The sequence below is a fragment of the Corvus hawaiiensis genome, chromosome Z (assembly GCF_020740725.1).
Source record: "Corvus hawaiiensis isolate bCorHaw1 chromosome Z, bCorHaw1.pri.cur, whole genome shotgun sequence".
Classification (NCBI taxonomy): domain Eukaryota; kingdom Metazoa; phylum Chordata; class Aves; order Passeriformes; family Corvidae; genus Corvus; species Corvus hawaiiensis.
In genome coordinates this window covers 74,642,905-74,659,640 of record NC_063255.1, presented here as the reverse complement: position 1 = coordinate 74,659,640, position 16,736 = coordinate 74,642,905, and the positions used below count along the sequence as shown (strand labels likewise).

General features: G+C 41.2%; 1 protein-coding gene across 4 annotated transcripts; it reads left to right on the top strand.

The window, feature by feature from the left end:
* The first annotated feature begins 299 nt into the window (after positions 1-299).
* On the top strand, positions 300-16,417 carry RGMB (repulsive guidance molecule BMP co-receptor b). Of its 4 annotated transcripts, none has more exons than XM_048292191.1 (5): positions 300-621; positions 3,024-3,535; positions 11,372-11,963; positions 12,558-12,658; positions 16,329-16,417. In XM_048292191.1, the coding sequence occupies exons 1-4, from the start codon at positions 519-521 to the stop codon at positions 12,644-12,646; spliced, it is 1,296 nt and encodes a 431-aa protein (XP_048148148.1). In that variant the 5' UTR covers positions 300-518; the 3' UTR covers positions 12,647-12,658; positions 16,329-16,417. The 4 variants fall into 4 exon arrangements, with proteins under 4 accessions (XP_048148148.1, XP_048148147.1, XP_048148146.1 ...); XM_048292190.1 differs by lacking the exon at positions 16,329-16,417 and adding an exon at positions 14,526-14,873; XM_048292189.1 differs by lacking the exon at positions 16,329-16,417 and having other exon boundaries at positions 12,558-14,873.
* Positions 16,418-16,736: the final 319 nt, after the last annotated feature.

The following is a 16,736-nucleotide window of genomic DNA, read 5'->3' as shown; positions in this document are numbered from 1 at the left end:
CACGACTGTGTTCCCTTCCCTGTCCCGGTCCAGTTCCTTGCCCTGTTCCGACGCGGCCCCTGGCAGCCTCCCACGGACCCTCCCGCCGCAGGGGCGCGGCTTGCTGGGCGGGTGCACTCGGCCGTTTGTGACACAGAGCCGGCGGCGGGGCCGGCGGCTGACGGGGTCGTTACCGCCAGGGGGCGTCGGGCGTCGGCTGTGACGGACAGCTCGAGCAGCCAATAGGAGGCAGCGCAGCTCAGCGGGCGGGGCGGGGCGGGCGCCGCCACCGCCCCATCCCCCCCCCCCCCCCCCCATTCACGGGTCCGTCCCTTTGTGCGCGTCGTGTCACCTTCTGTAGTCGTCGCTGCGGCCACGCCGTTGGAGCAGAAGGAGGCGCGGGAACCACCGAGGAGCAGGAAGGGGAAGAGGAGGAGGAGGGGGAAGCAGCCTGGAGAACGTCGCCCGCCCGCGCCGCCGCCGCCGCCTCATGCCGCGGCGCCGTCCTGCCGCCGGCCCGGGGACCTGCATGGCCGGGCATGGGGAGCGCTGCGCCCTCCCGCGCCGCCAGCGTTGAGCCGCCGCTCGCCGCCCTCCGGCTGCTGCTCTCCGCGCTGGGACTGCTGCTGCTGCTGGGCGCAGGTACCGGGGAGCGGGACTGGGAGGGATGGGAGCGCAGCCGTGTGCCCGCAGACGCGAGGAGCTGTCGAGTCCTTTTTCTTCAGGTAGAGCCTTTCATGAGGAGGGATTCGCGAGCTGGGCCCGTGTAGTCTAGAGAGGAGAAGGCTGAGAGGGGATCTCGTTAATGCATATAAATATCTCCATCCGAGAGGATGGTGGATGATGCCAGACTCTTTCAGTGGTGCCCAGCGACAGGAGGAGGAACAATGGGTATAAATTAAAACACAAAAACTTTCACCTTGAGGAAGAACTTCTTTGCATTAAGGGTGGCAGAGCACTGGAACAGGCTGTCAGGGAGGTCATGGAGTCTCCCTCGCTGGAAACATTCAAACCCCACCTGGACACGTTCCTGTGTCACCTGTTCTAGGTGACCCTGCCTTGGCACCAGGGGGATTGGACTGGATGATCCCCAGAGGTCCCTTCCAGCCCTAAAAATTCTGAGATTCTGTGATTTATTCGACTGTTTGATAACTTGACAGACTTGCTCGTCTAGCCTGATTTATTTGTGATTAAAATAATTTTACAAATATAACTGAAGGGAAATAAAAGTTTTGATGCTTTGAAAGTCTGGCTCTAAACCCAGCGTTCCCTCTGTCATTTTGCTTGGCACGGGTCTTTTTTGTGTATTTGAAAACACAGAAGTTGATTGTTGTTAGGGGTTTTTTTCTGTATTTTTCAGAGGTATATATCTCTTGCACAAGGAAATTTTCAGCTTACACAAGTCATGGTCATGCATAGCTGTAGGTGGAGAGTTCCTCGTTCTGCTTTGTGTTGTCTTGGGATTTTGACAGGAGATTTGTGTTAGCTATGTATCACTGGCAAAACATATTGCCCTTATAAATTCATGGTACAGATATTCAGAGTAAGTCATGTGAGTACTGCCTCAGGAAGGTCAGCTAAGGGGTAGGCAAAGAAATTGCTGATATCCTCTCGTCACTGGGTGCATTGCAGAAAACAACTATTTAAAAATGAAAAATGTTGTTATTCATCCTATTTTCCACTTCTCATGGCTCAAGAGTTTCTCATAGATATATTACGTTTTCCTTTTTTTTTTTTTACTCTTCCATTTTATCTTTGTTGGCATTTTTGTGGTGTTCAAATCCTGTTTGATGACAGCGAGAAATGACAGATAAATGTCCCCACAGATGAATTTTAGTACATAGTTTTTCAGGCTTGGACAGCTGTTGAATGAAGTTGTGCACACATTCTTTATGAAGGTCCAATTTCTCTTTGGATGGCAGCGATTGCAGTCTTCCTAGATGAGGGTCCTCCTGGCTTTAACCTGGGTGAAAAGTGTGGCTCTGTTTCCCTTAGCGTTGTTCATTTAATTTCTGGTCCTGGTAAGTTCTTGGGTAAAAGTTACCTTCAGAAAGCCGTTGTTAACTGCCATGAGAATCTGGAATGATTTCGGATTGTAATTGTGAGACTGTGGAGGAGACAACTGTAAAACTCCTGTTTGCTTGTGAGGATGTTAACTGTGTTTTTTTATGGAAATCAGGTCATCAGATAAACTCTAACTGGTTTGTTGGTGTAAACTGAACTGTGTAGCAGTTGTATACATCTGATAAGTACTTGAGGCTTTTGTGGGGAGAGGGTTTCTCTTCCCCTTGTGTTATTACTGAATTATGTTCTGAGAGGTACAGCTACTGCAATGTACACATACCTTAGCTGAAAACTTGTGCTTCAGACAAGGAGAGCAAAAAAAAGCTGGGTGTTTTCACACACTAGTCCCAAAAAAATTGAGCAGTGAAGCTTTAGCTATGGCAGTGCCAGGGAAATTAAGCAATCTGCTTGTCTGCTTACCTACCATCCTCCCCCCGCCCTCGTTTCTGGAAGAGAACCTGATTTTTGCTTTAGTCAGTCTTATTTTTGTCTAAACATTTTTAGACATTTAGATATGTCCAAACATCTAAACAACTTTACTTTGTTGCCTTTACCACGTTCTTTTGAGGGGCAGAATTCTATATAAAAATCCAGTAACTTGTGTAAAGCACTGAAAGACTAAATGGAGACTTCCTTACTGACTAAGTGATTAATTTATACACAGAATTGCATCATCACCTTGGTGTCTGGAAAGAAATCTTTAGCTTATACTTGACAGGATCTAGTGCTCTTAATTTTCATCTAGGCAATATGAGGTAATGGATTAGGACATCATCAGTCCTCTCAGCCTCTGAGATATTCTCCATGGCTACCTTTCTATCTTGCAACCTCTTGTCTTTCTAAAATGCAATGCTTCCCTAGTGCATGAGCACTTTTAAGTTTCTTTCAAGTTGTTTTCTGTGGTACTTGTGGGAGTGGAAAGGGGTATTGCCACTTAAGAGCTTTGCTTTATGTCTTTCTGTTGTCTGTTTTGTGCTTAGGTGACTGTCAACTGCACACATCTTGTGGAATCCAGAAGTGCACCACTGATTTTGTATCCTTCACTTCACATCTGAACACGGCTCTTGAGGACTTTGATTTGGAGTTCTGCAAGGCCCTGCGGGCATACTCTGTGTGTACCTATCGCAATTCCAAAGTATGCCGTGGAAACCTAGTCTATCATTCTGCAGTGCTTGGGATCGGTGACCTAATGACCCAGAGAAACTGTACCAAAGATGGACCCACATCCTCCACCAACCCTGAAATGACCTATGATCCTTGCAATTACAGTGGCCACACAGAAGTGAGAGAACATCAGGGAGGAGACAAGACTCCTCCTCCCACTTACCTGTTTTGTGGCTTGTTTGGGGATCCTCATCTGAGGACTTTTAAGGATAACTTCCAGACATGCAAAGTGGAAGGTTCTTGGCCCCTTATAGACAATAACTACTTATCAGTGCAAGTGACCAATGTGCCTGTGGTCCCAGGATCCAGCGCTACTGCTACGAATAAGGTACAGATTTTTTTTTGTGCACTGTGCATGCATGGAGAAGTAAAAGGCCAAGACAGTTAAGTAAGTCATTTAGCCCTTAACAGATAAAGAAGTGTAGCAGCTTGAGAATCTTCTATGCAATAGTATAAAAAAGTAAAACACTTAGTATCTTCTTTTCTGAGCACCAAACAAAAGAGGGTTTTTTCTTCCCTTTGCTCCTGCTTATGACAAGAAAACCTGTGCGTGTCATCACACAAGCCTGTACGGATACTGATGTAATACTTTTAAACAGTTATTAGATTATTGTACATCTCTGACTGTCTCTGCACTAATTAGAAATTCAAAAAATCGTAGAATGCTTTGGGTTGGAAGGGAACTTAAAGAAAGAAGGAGCGTTTGTCTGCTTTTCATTAATTTTGTAAATTGCATAGCTATAACAGTAGAAAACAAATAATACTGGGAATGGCTGGCACAAAAAACTAGTTACCAAAACACTGATGTTTCAGAGCAGAAACAAGAGGGGGAACTGCAAAGAATTGAGAGGAGGTAGCAAGCTATATGGTTGTGAGAAGGACTTAGTACCTTGGCTTTACTAAACAAGCAGTGGCCTTAAAATTGTGCCAAGAATGTTAAACTCTTGTTGAAACAGGCAGGACTTAAGATTGCACTCCTCTCAGATACTTGAGGTGTCTAGAGTAGGAATACATCCACTAGTATTTGATAACTGATGCCATTTCTTTGACTTAAGAAAAGTCCTTGGCTCTTTCTGCTGAATGCAGGTAGCGTGTCCATCAATTACTTAAGCATGCATTTGAAGCTGATGTTGTCACATACCTCTTTTGGAGTGAAAGGGCTTTTTTAAAAATTGTGGTAGTGTAGCTCTTGTATTGTCAAGCTATGTCAGGCTATATGTACACAGCTTCAAGACATCTACTCCAAAGAATTTTCACTGTGTTGTTAAGCCTGGAAGTAGTTTTTTTAATTACTGGAGTCAGAAGCAGGAGTTGTCTTTCACAGTAGGGTAGAGCCTATGCATCTTCCGTGGAGTTGGTTGTGCAGTAGTATTAATATGGGAAAATCGGTTTTACTATTAAATTTGTGCTGGATTCTGAAGTATTTACTAGTGGCAATGCTTGTATGAGTGAACAGAGGTTGGACTGAAACTCAGAATTACATTTTCTTAACTTGTGTCTGTTTCAAAAACAGTCTTCATTATGAATGAGTTCTGAAGGTGTATAAAGTAAGGGAATGAGGCTTACATGAGTAAGCTTTGCAAAACAGACTTATGTCCCCTGCAATCTGCTCCAGTGGCTTTACCTAAAGACTCCTAATAAGTGGAAGAAAAACCTGGATTTTGTAATCTGCAGTAAGCTTTTATCCTCAGTTTTGCTAAACTCTTGCAGAATTTTCTTTGTTTCTTGTTTCCGATAGCAGTAGAGGAAAAAGTTGAGACTCTTGTGTGCAAATTGTGTGGATGGCTAGGGTGTGTTAGTAGTAGATAAGTGATCTTAACTTTAGCCACATTTTGAAAATGATTGACTGTTGGTAGCATGTTACGCTGGTATATGTCTTTGAAGAGATAACAAAGAGAACACCAAGAGTAAATGTGTGTACATACTGAGGGAAAGTATTTTTAAAAAGGTTTTAAAAGGTGTGCCTTGTGTCTTTATTTATTCTCAATAGGGATTCTTTTTGTGTTTTTCTTGACTTGGGTAAAATGTTTTTTTTTCCTCTTTTGTAGTAGTCTCTGTCATTGCCCAAGTACAGCCAAGTGTGCAGAAGCAATTAAATAAAACAAGATCTATGGTTTGCTATACTAGAAATGTCTCTAATGCTGATATAGTTTACATGTTGTACAGTCCTTGAATTTTTTCTTTTTTTTTGGCAGATAACAGAACTTAGCATACCTGTTGTAGACAATGAAGGTTGTTTGAATGTAGAAGTGACTTAGAAAATAAGTTTTAATATCTCTAATGCATTCTCTTGACTCTGTTATTTCTGGTACGAGCAGGCTACTATAAATGAAATAGAAAAGGCTTTTCTGCTAACTTCATTCCTGTAACATTTTCCTCTGCAAGTATTGCATTTTGACTATGATTGACTATCTGCTGCTGAGTGTACTTAACTGATTTTGGCCACAGGCTAGCTTAAAGAGCTACACTTCCGTGACATTTATCTACGTAGTGTAATCCCTAGCTGAGAGCATGCCAAAAGGTCTTCTACCTTCTTCATAAGAAAAGTTTTCAGACTGGTACTTTTTGTTAGTCTGGCTGTTATTTCATTGTATGTATTTGAAATAGATGTTTAGCAGGAAATAAAAACAAAGATATATGCTGAACTTATATTGTACAGAAGCCAAAGCAAATACTAACCTAATTAGTATACTCTAAAGCAGGCCTAATGAAAGGAAGGACAGTAAGAGTAGAAGATTTAGTTTTTCCTGAATGCATTTTTTTAGGGGAAGTGGTTTAAGAAGTCATAGAAACAGAATGCTTAATCTTCACCCCATTGTCCTTTTGAAAGGTACAAACCATCACCTGCCCTTGTAGGGAGTTAGTACTTTTCACTTTTGTCTTAGCTTTCTGGTGTACCAGTCTTTGAGGCAGTTGGTAATGAAGGCAACATTATGTGTGAAGTTTTCTTCTCTCTCCAAAACCTAAGAGACTATGGAACCCCCAGCAGTCTGAGGACTATCCAGAAAGTTCATAAAGGACAAGAGAATGCCAGGACGACACTTAAATAAGAATGTGAGGAATAAAAGCGTGTTGTTCTCCCCTGCGCCTCACTGTGCGCTGGCATGAAAGTATAAAAAGCAGGAAAACTTTTCCTTGAATTCCTTAATTGGAAGAGCACATCTTGTGAGAGTTGTGTACTTATAAAAATGCTCTTGACAGTTTGTAGGTGTTTTGCGTATTTGTGTTACCCATAGTAACATCTGTTTTTCACCATGGACAAAAGCTGTGTTCTGTGGTCTAGCTGAAAATAGAAACTCCAGGTTTTTTGAGCTTGCCTGATGTGCTTATGACCCTTGGCATAGGATCCTAGGACCTTTCAGATGGAGAAGGAGAATCATCACCAAGTAACTGGGAAACTGAGTTTAAGCTCTTCTTTCTTTTTCTTTCTGACAGACTTCTTGTATGGGTTTTGAGTAGGTCACTGGCATTATTTATGTTTGATTTCTCTAGCTCTAGATAAGAGCTTCCCTGTCTTGGAAGTGGTTTTGCAGTTCCCTGAGAATAAATGTCTACATTTGTGTCTACATTTGTGTCTACAGGGAGCAGGTAGGTAGGGTATTGTAGAGTGCATTAAGTAGAAGGTTGGGGTTTTTGAAATTTTATTTATTGTGTGCTTTATTTGGAGGGGTACAAAGTCTTTATTGCCTTTTGCTGTTGTGACAGGATATCACTAGAGCAATTGTCCCTGAGTAGCAAATGAGGCAGAGATGCTTGGGCTTGCCAATGGAAAGCTTTCCTTCTTGTTTGGAGGTATCTTCTTGTTTGCATTAATTGGAAATGGAGGTTTTCCTGTCCAGGTGTTTTATAATAGATAGCTTGAGGGTGAGAGAGGGAATTTAAGGACACAGAGAAGGAAAAAAACTACAGAGCTTTTTACTGTAGTAATTTATTGGGTATAAACCTTGGAACCTGGGAATTGGTGCTGTGAGCAGGGTAAGGGAATTTTGGGGATAAATGTTCTTTTTCCCAAAGTCAAAACATTTTAAATATCTCTTTTGTAGCATGGTTTCAATTTTTCAGGAAATCATTGCAGAGTAAGAACAGTGTAGTAGAAAAACAGCTGAAAGGTAACTGGAAGATAAATGTTGTAAACGTTTTAAGAAGTAGAAGGATCATGTACCTGGTCACATGTCATTATTCTTTTCATCTTTATGGACATCTTGCCTAAGGCAGAGATGAATTTGTCTTATTTTGCAGAAGTAGCTTATACTACAGATTTTTTGGAGGTTATAATACAATCATTTAGGTTGGAAAAGACCTTTAAGATCCAGTCCAGTCGCAAACTGTCAATTCCACCACTAAACATGGTCTGTAAGTGCCATCTCTACATGCCTTTTAAACATTTTTGGGCATGATGAGTCAAGAGGCTGGGAAGCTTGCTCCAGTGCTTGGCAGCTCTTTCAGTGAAGGAATTTTCTCTAATATCCAATCTAAAGCTCCACAGCACAGCTTAAGGCCATTTCCTCTCATCCTGTCACTTGCAACTTGAGAGGAGAAACTGACTCTTACCTGGCTACAGCCTCCTCTCAGAGAGTTGTACAGAGCAGTGAGATCTCCCTTAAGCTTCCTTTTCTCCAAGCTGAACACCCCCAGCTCCCTCAGCCTCTCTTCATGAGGCATGTGCTTCAGACCCTTCCAAACTCTGTTTCTCTCCTCTGGACTCGCTCCAGCACCTCAATGTCATTCTGGTTGTGAGAAGCCCAAAATTGAACACAGGATTTGAGGTGTGACCTCAGCAGTGCTGAGTACAGGGTACAGCCGCTGCCCTGGTCCAGCTGGCTATATTTTGTCTGACACCAGCCAGGATGTCCTTGGCCTTCTTGGCGCCCTAGACCCACACTGGCTCATGTTCAGCCACTGTTAACCAGCATCCCTAGGTCCTTTTCCACTGAGCACTTTTTCACTCACTCCTCCCTAAGCTCACCAGTGTTACAATAATGGTTGAAGTTCATGATGTTAGAGGTCTTTTTCTACCCGAACAATTCTAGGATTCTATGAAATGCATAGTAAAATAACAAACATATAGTGATACCTTCATCATTTTAATTGCATTGTGGCACTAGGGAGGACAAGTACAAGACCTCAAGAGTTGAAAGTGTTGTTTTTAAGGTACACAAGCCAGGCACCTTCTACAAATACATGAAAGTCTTCCAGAAACTGCAGTTTTACAGCTCAGTAACACCGTCTTTGAAAGGTTTTGCATGTGCAGTGGAATTTAAGAAAGCTTTGTGATCAGTGTACTCATCAGTACTGGTATCAGTAGGAGTGGGATGATGAAGTCCAAAATGAAATTGTATGTGTGCAAATTGTATATGTGGGGCTTGTTTTGGTTTAGTAATCTTACTATAGCTGATGTTCGTTTATTGTATCCTCAGATAAGCCTCTGGAAACCTGTATTTTCATCTTTCAGGGTGCCTCACTGCAGAAGAGCTCTGTATGTTCCCAAAGAACAAGGCTGATACATCGATAGTTTCAAAAATCTTTCTTCATATGAAGATTTTGGCATTTGGATTTTTCTATCTAAGTTTAGAAAGGGCAGCTAATCTCTAGTCTGTAAATAGTACTGCATGAGCAGCTTTGTGAAGGTGTTCTTGGGACCCAGAGTGTGAAAAGTACTGTGCGTACACAGACATGTATAACGTGTTAAGTTTGTTAGAAATAACCATTTTCACTTTTTAATGCTCCCTGTTACCTTGAAAATTTAAAGACAGAACACTCTGCAATGAAATTTTGCTTCATCTCCCTTTGCAACAGGTTCTGAGTATCTGTCAGGGCATGTGTCAGGGCATGATACTGAGATAGGAGTGTGTGATAAGGCAAAGCCCATCCAGCACTCTGGTTTTACTGATTTGGCCTATGGATTAGATGGATGTCACATATTCTGACAACAGAATATTTGAAACCAGTGCCTTGAGCTGCAAGGTTTGAATACATGTGTGTCCTTTGAAAATCTTACTGGTCTCTGTTGATTCTCTGTTTGGAGTGTCCTTGCAATGTTCATAGAGGCCTTTTTTCATCTAATAGTCCTTCAGTTCTCATTCAGCATCCAGTGTTATTGCTAATCTTTAATTAGGGTGAAGGCTTCTTGCTCTTTCTCTATGTTCTGAAATTGTGTGCATTTCATTCTTGGAAACGAGGGAGGCCTGGAGAGAGCAGGTGGGTAGCTGTTTCCTGATAGATTTTGGCAGGTGCCTTGCTTAAATGTTTTAGCAAGCAGCCAGTTCAGTGTCTCATTAAAACAGTGAACACTTTTTGACTCCAGGCTTGTTCAAGTGCTAAGGAGACTTAGAGCTTTACTTCTGGAGATGTGCAGAACAATGCAAATGTGCTCAAGGAAATAGCAATGCTTCTTTGTCTGAGCAGGCTGAGATAGAAGTCTGTTTCATCCAAACTGTGTTACACAAAATAAAAGGCCTTTTACTGCATTATGGCCTGGATTATATGCAGAAATACTAATCACTTGAAAGACCTGAAGTTTCTCTCCTGTAGTTGCTGAGCTTACTTTACTAAGCACAAAGCTGTGAGGTGCTCTTTACAGCAACAGGGGCACTTGTGCGTTTTCTGGATTTTGGGCATAAGCATTCCAGCTCAGCTGTTGTTCACAGACATCAGTTTACCAAATTATTTGAGTACAGATGGTCTCAAGCTATATAGCTGATACATCTCAGGCTGTATAACTGATTAATGCAAGGAAAAACGATTGGAAAAATCCAGTCCTCACTAGTGAGAACATATGAAGTCAAAATAGTAAGTATTGTCTGTGTTGTGAGACAAACACTGACAAAGCATCAACCACCTGGGATAAACCAAATACTGAAAATAAATCTAATATTGTGTAGGGTATGTCTGCATACTCCAAAGAAGAAATTGTTGCAGGGGGAGGAGACAGGTGGAAAGACTTGTGTCTTATACAAGTGGTATAGAGAGGTGAGGCTAGTGAGGGCAGAGGTTTTGTTCAAATTGTTTGTAATTTACACTTGATTTAACCTCTAGCTCTTACTTTAAAACAGAGGGGCAGAAATAAAAGTTGCTGTGCAGAAGTGTGGTGGTTAACTGAAACTAAAATGTGAGGTTGCTGTGGAACAGATTTTGAGTTTAACATTAGTTTAAAAATTCCTTCTGATATGTTTTGGAGTAATCTGAGTCTCTTAGCAGACTGCTTAAATCATAGACTGTAACAAATATTATATAATCAGTCAATGATGAAAAGAATTACTAGAATACCTATTCTTGGTGCAAAATGTCTTTTGACCTTTTCAAGAAGTCCTTCCCCTCTAGAACTCTAAAGGCAGTAGCATATCTGTTTGAATATTTAGATGTGAATTCTCATTATATTTTTTGTTTTAGGAAAAGTTGCTAGACACTGCAAACTTGGTCTGCCATATAGCCTAGTCATTACCTTCAAGTAAGACTGGACAACCTGCTGCTTCTTTTGTTGCGACTTACTCTAACAAGTAGAAAGGTTTAAAAGGCTAATTCTAATCTTAAAAAAAAAATTAATTGCTTTATGATAATGATTTTGGTATTGGAAGTTACTCACTCTTCAAAGGCATGTCTTTGAGTATCTTTCAGTATTGCTTTGTTTCTCTGTGGGCACCTTTTCTAGCAACAGTGGACTCGAAGTGTCAAATCTCCCAGTTCCTAGGACTAATGTATTGAGGAGCCCTAAGTCATTATTTGACTAGTTGTTCTTCCTGGTCCTGATTTTGCATGGTCTCATTCTGGTTTTGCCATAGTGGCCAGCACCGTGGGAGTTACTGGGTCCTTGCGCTTCTCTGTCATTGCCAGATGCATTCCAAAGTGTTACGAAACTGTCAGGCAGGAGGTAATTGTGATGCCTAATTAAATATAAAGTGTTTTCTTTTCCTGACCTCAAGGCTGTTGCCACACGCTAATAGTCTTGCTTCCGGGCCAACATAAGAACAAATTTAACATATGCCATCTAGTAAAATACTGCTTTAAGCACATTTACAGGCTGTTTTCCTTAGGCATGAGTTGTGGACAGCTGTCAAGTTTTAAGGTAGTGGGCAGTTCCAGATATATTCAGTTACAAATTGGAAAAGGGGTTGACGTGATGATTTTTTTCCGCTAACTTTGCTTTTTTTTTTCCCCTCCCCCACAGATAACTATTATCTTCAAATCATACCAAGACTGTACAGATCAGAAAGTATATCAAGCAGTGACTGATGACTTGCCTGCAGCTTTTGTTGATGGTACAACAAGTGGAGGAGATGGGAACACCAGGAACTTGCACATCGTGGAGAAAGTCAGTGGCAAATACATCGAGATGCATGCTAGGTACATCGGGACCACGGTGTATATCCGCCAGCTTGGGCACTACCTGACCCTGGCCATTCGCATGCCCCAGGAGTTGGTCATGGCCTACGAGGAAAGCCAGGATCTGCAGCTGTGCGTGAATGGCTGCCCTTCCAGTGAACGTATTGATCAGAGTGGCAACTTGCCATTGCCTGTGGTGGGAAAGATGCTTCCTTGGGGTGCTGCGGCTCATCCCCTATCAGGGTACACACTGGAAACAGCTACCACCAAATGCCATGAGAAGATGCTTGTGAAGGATATCTATTTTTACTCGTGTGTATTTGATCTACTCACCACTGGCGATGCCAACTTCACAGCTGCTGCTCACAGTGCCTTGCAAGATGTGGAGGCACTGCACCCCAGCAAAGAGCACTGGCATATCTTTCCCAGGAGTGGAGGTCGTAGTGTGGGCAGGGATAGCAAATTCTTTGTCAGTCTTGGACTTCTGTGCTTGATCCTTGTTGCATATTTGTGTGGAGATTGAGAGTCTGGTTCCTGACATATTTGTAGGATTTTTTTTTGGACTGTAACAAAATTTTGAAATGTATATTGTCATAATATATTGAGTAAAGATGAATATATATGTATATACCATGTATATGAAGGGATGTTTTGTCTTGGGGCATCCACCAGATTGGATGTTAACTGTTATCATGTATGTTTGATTCAGTATTCTATGTATCTATTTGTTTTACAGTTGTTCAAATGTTTTATAATGTCCCTGCGTTGGGACCCAATAGAAAGCACTTTATTTTTTACATAATAAGTATTTAAGTTTGTATCTGAGTAACTATGTATTACACATGAAATACTCAATGCTCTTTCTAAGTACTACTTGGTTTAACACGTGCTTTTTTAACTAAATTAACTTGTGGGTTTTTCCAAGAGAGCTTTAGTTAATGTCAAAAATGGGTATTTTGAAGCTAGTGAATGATCTCTGGAGAGAGCAAAGAGAGCTTAAACTTAGAGGGAACTTTTTTGTTCCTCCACAGGCCCTCCAGTTGTCTGTGTTATAGAAGGCTACAGATTTTTTCATGCTTGGAAACCCCGCAATGTAGTCAGTCTTTGCAAAATGTTTTAGATATATATACCAGTAAGTATATGTGTGTATGTAAAAGAGTGGCTGTGCAGTGTGTAAATATTTAAAATTATTATAATAGAAGAATTGTTGCCCCCCATGCTGAGGAACGTCAGTAAGGTGGTGTAAGTGACCCCTGGTGGGGTGCACAGAAATTGGGGATGTAGACCACGTACTGGGCAGGTAATCTATAAATAAAGTCTCAGTTTGTCTCCCAGCCAAATAGGATAGATAGGATATTGGATAGGAATGTGCTGAATACAATTGTTATACTTCTTGCAGATGCTTGTTTCCCTCTGCTAAATAAGATGTGTAAATTTATGACCAGCAGCAGCAAACCACGCCAGTTTATTGAAAAGACAGTGTGAAGGAAGCTAAGATCAGGAACCATTACCTCAGGATCGAATTGTACAGTTCCTTTGTAGTGTTGCAGAGATACTTACAAGAACACAGTGATTTGTGTTACTGCTGCATCCCTCCTGAGAGGCATTGTAAAAATCCTCTTTTCAAGTTATTGGAGAACTCTCAGACCAGAAGAACCCTGCAACAGAAAATTATTTTCTGTAAAACTGAAGAAGAGATGGTGAAATTTGAATAAATTATACAGAAGAGTCCATAAGATTACAGAACTTAGTGTAACAAGGTGATTTGCTAAGTATACATGGAGTATTTCAGCTGCAAGGCTAATCACACAGTGTGAAGGTAAATTGAAAGTGCCAAAACTTAAAAGAAGTTATGTCAGATACATACCAAGAAATACAGACCTGTTAAACCTAATCACAACTCTGAATGTTGCTTTGCTAAGCTTGTATTACAGCTAGAAGTTGAGGTGTGTGAGAAATAATCTTATCCGGTAGATATATTGTGAAAAAAGTCATGGAAATCGCTGTAGAAGGCAAAAGGAGCTTTAAATGTGTATGTGTTTACTGTACACAGAAGGCCGCTGTCATACATGTAGGAGCTTACTCTCAGAGGTGTCAGTCTAACACCACAAGCTCTGCAGAAGGCTATGTAATGTGATCATCTGTATTTTAATGCAACAACCAGTCAGCCATTACTGATGCTGTCTGTTGTTGGCCTTTGTCTTAGGCTAGCCTTGGATATTAGTGGCTTTCTCAAAAGGGTTTTTAAAGTATCTTCTAGAGCATTCCTAACCATATGCTAACAGAGCTTCTAACAACAGATGATGATAGTTCTCTGTAGTTGTGGAGTCTGACAACTTCGTTAGTAAGCATGTTGCAGGAATGGCAGAGACTGTATGTCTAATCCCTTATTTTGTGTGTGTATTTTGTATAATATCCTAAACAAGGATATTATAAAAAGAAATAGTAGGCTCAATTGCCTGTCAAACCAAAGATTCTTTTTTTCTTCCCGAAAAACCTGTCTGGAAGAAAAATCTGCATAGAACATCTGTTAAGTGGAACACAGCCTGAGAGAACAACCTTTTGTTCTTACGGTCAAGTTACAGACCTTCAGTATTGCATTTCCTTTCAGACTGCTGCTGTACTGCCAGAAAATCGATCACCAGTTATTTACATTCTCTTACTTTAGCATTATGGCTACCTTGCATTTGTTTGATGAGTTTTGAGGCTGTGCAAGTGGTTGTTTACTTACATACCCTCCAAAGTGAAGCAAGCAATGTTGCAAGCTTTGTACTGCCTAATGACAGTTTCATTAGTGGACATGTTTTGAAAAAAAGCCCAGGAGTCTCATGGCTGTCTTCTCTTCTGAGAGGAGACACACAGCAGTTTAAAATCTTGCATTCATTTTCTTCTGTAAGTGCAGCTATGGTGTTTTACACTGAAATTTTCATTCTTTGGTTATTTAATGCCCATCTATGTCTTGACTGATACAAATTCTTTTCTGTCTTTCCCTGTTCCAGCTATTCAAGACTGCTATCTATACAATGTCCAAACCGGACTAGTAATGATTCCTTTTTTTTAGCAAGTATTCTGTGTTTTTTACAAGATAAGCATTCTCTGTATTGTGCTGCTACTTCTCTTCAACTGTATTCAAAACAAACAAGGATTGTGGGGATCAGTTTTGTCTGTTAGATTTTATCATTCTCATTAATTACCTTGTTACGGAGAGCAACATAGCCACAGATCAGTTACAAGTATGCAGCTAAATTTATGATACTGATGTAAAACAATTGCATCTGATCTGATTCAGGATTCTTTGTTTGTAAACTAAACTTTGTTGACATTAAAAGCTGCTGTTAGTAAATTAACTGTGAACAGTAAGATTGATTACAGTCTGTGCAGGGGTATGTATCAGGACTCATTAACTGGATATTAAAAAGTGTGTCATATGGGGAGTGCCAGTAACTTATTTATAGGAATTATTTTACACTAGTTTTAAACCTTAATTTCCACTTCCATCTACACTGTAACAATAGAAGAGTACTCCTTTTTGTACACAAAATATGTACGTGTCATTGATTCTAGCATGTGCTGAGGGCTGGATGTACAAAAGTTTTTTATGTCTAGTTTGTGTGTGAAGTGTCTTAAATCTGAAACTGAGACACACAGTAAAGCCTTTTCAGCTTGAACCCACGTGTTTCTCTAGGATCTCTACTCTCTTCTTAGTCCAGTAAGCCCCCTTAAAGAATCTGTATTTTACTGCTGAGCAGAGAAAACTAAAGCAGTTTTGAGGGTTGTACCTGCACCCCAGCCAGATTCACATGTTGGTTATCTGTCTGGTTTACTTGCAGGACTTTTTGGGCAAGTACTTGACTTGCTCACTCATGTTTGGCACGTGATGGTGGAGTTGTTTGAAGTGTGGTGGTGGTGAGCATTCTGCTGGAGTTTGGGAGACGCAAGTTGAAATTCCTCTTCTGCCTTGGTCTTTCACATCTTGTGAGAGTAACACCTGGGGGCTATTATTAAATAAACACCATTTTGTTGTGTTACAGGGGGATAGCTTTATCCAGACTTAGGTCCAGAGGTCTTAGGTGCCTCAAAAGAGACTGGAGGCTTGAGAGTCTTCAATGCTTGAGAGGTATTTCACCTAAATTTGGCAAACTAAACATGTAAGCTGCCTCTCTAGTCAGTGGGGAGAGTGGCAACATTGTAGATTGGATTGACTTTTCTTCTGGAAATGCTTATTGCTGTTGTCCAGGAGAGGAGGAAACAGCTATTTTAAATAGCTGAAGTCAGGTGAAACTAGTCCAGTCCTGATGGGTACATTTTAAATTCCAGCCTTGGTTCATACCCAGGGACAACCTATGTTCACTAGAGATGAGCCACTTGATCCAGCACTTCCTCCACACACAGTTCCTTGTTTCCCAGACCTGACTGATGGAGACACCTTGGCCTGGGAAAGTTTCACGCCAAACCTGGGCCTTGCCTATAGTCTGAGACCTTCAATGTTTGATTCTCTTGAAAGTAGAGCTGGAGAAGGCAACAAGGCCACCCCATCCTTGCTGTAATGGCCCCTTCACTCCTCCCAAAGCAGCTCTGTGTAGGTCAGGGGAAGGGCAGAAAAGAGAAATTAAGAAGCTGAAGTCAGAGGATAAAGAGGAAAGAGACCAAGTGGGTAAGGTCTTAGTGGTAATGCTTATAATATTAATTTTGGTCTTTAAATCCCAGAGTGTTTACATTTTCCAGTGAATGATACAAAGTATATTACAAGTGTGCAGAAGAACAAGGGCTGCATTTTCTAATTGGAGTATTTTATCTTTTAGGCTCTTCTTGGATGTGTCCTTTGCTGCCATTACCATGCAAGTGTTTTACAGAAAGCAAAGCAGTTTCAACAGCTGAGGTTGGCAAAACCCTTAAATACCCTGCAGCCATATTATTAATGTATTTGACTAGAAAGTAAGAGACAGGTGTTTGTTTGAATCCTCACTCCAAACAGTGTGAAGGAGATGTGTAAACAACAGTTTTCTTGCTTACTTGGGTGGCTGTAATAGTTATCCTACTGGGTTTACCGTTTTTATCTGGCAGGGATAAAAGCGCAGGTTGCTATCCTTCCTCAGGAAAAATGCTCAGCTTTTTCATACCAGTCGGCTTGGAAGTGTATGAGACCTGCCTTCAAAGAATGTATTAGGATTGAAACCACTCCCACTTTCTATACATGGGGTATGTTAGAG

Bases quoted from the DNA above. Each gene is read 5' to 3' on its own strand.
- RGMB (XM_048292191.1), top strand. From the start codon at position 519: ATGGGGAGCGCTGCGCCCTCCCGCGCCGCCAGCGTTGAGCCGCCGCTC. The intron at 3,536-11,371 runs GTACAGATTTTT...CCTCCCCCACAG, and splicing joins GCGCTACTGCTACGAATAAG to ATAACTATTATCTTCAAATC. The intron at 11,964-12,557 runs GTCGTAGTGTGG...GTTCCTCCACAG, and splicing joins TATCTTTCCCAGGAGTGGAG to GCCCTCCAGTTGTCTGTGTT.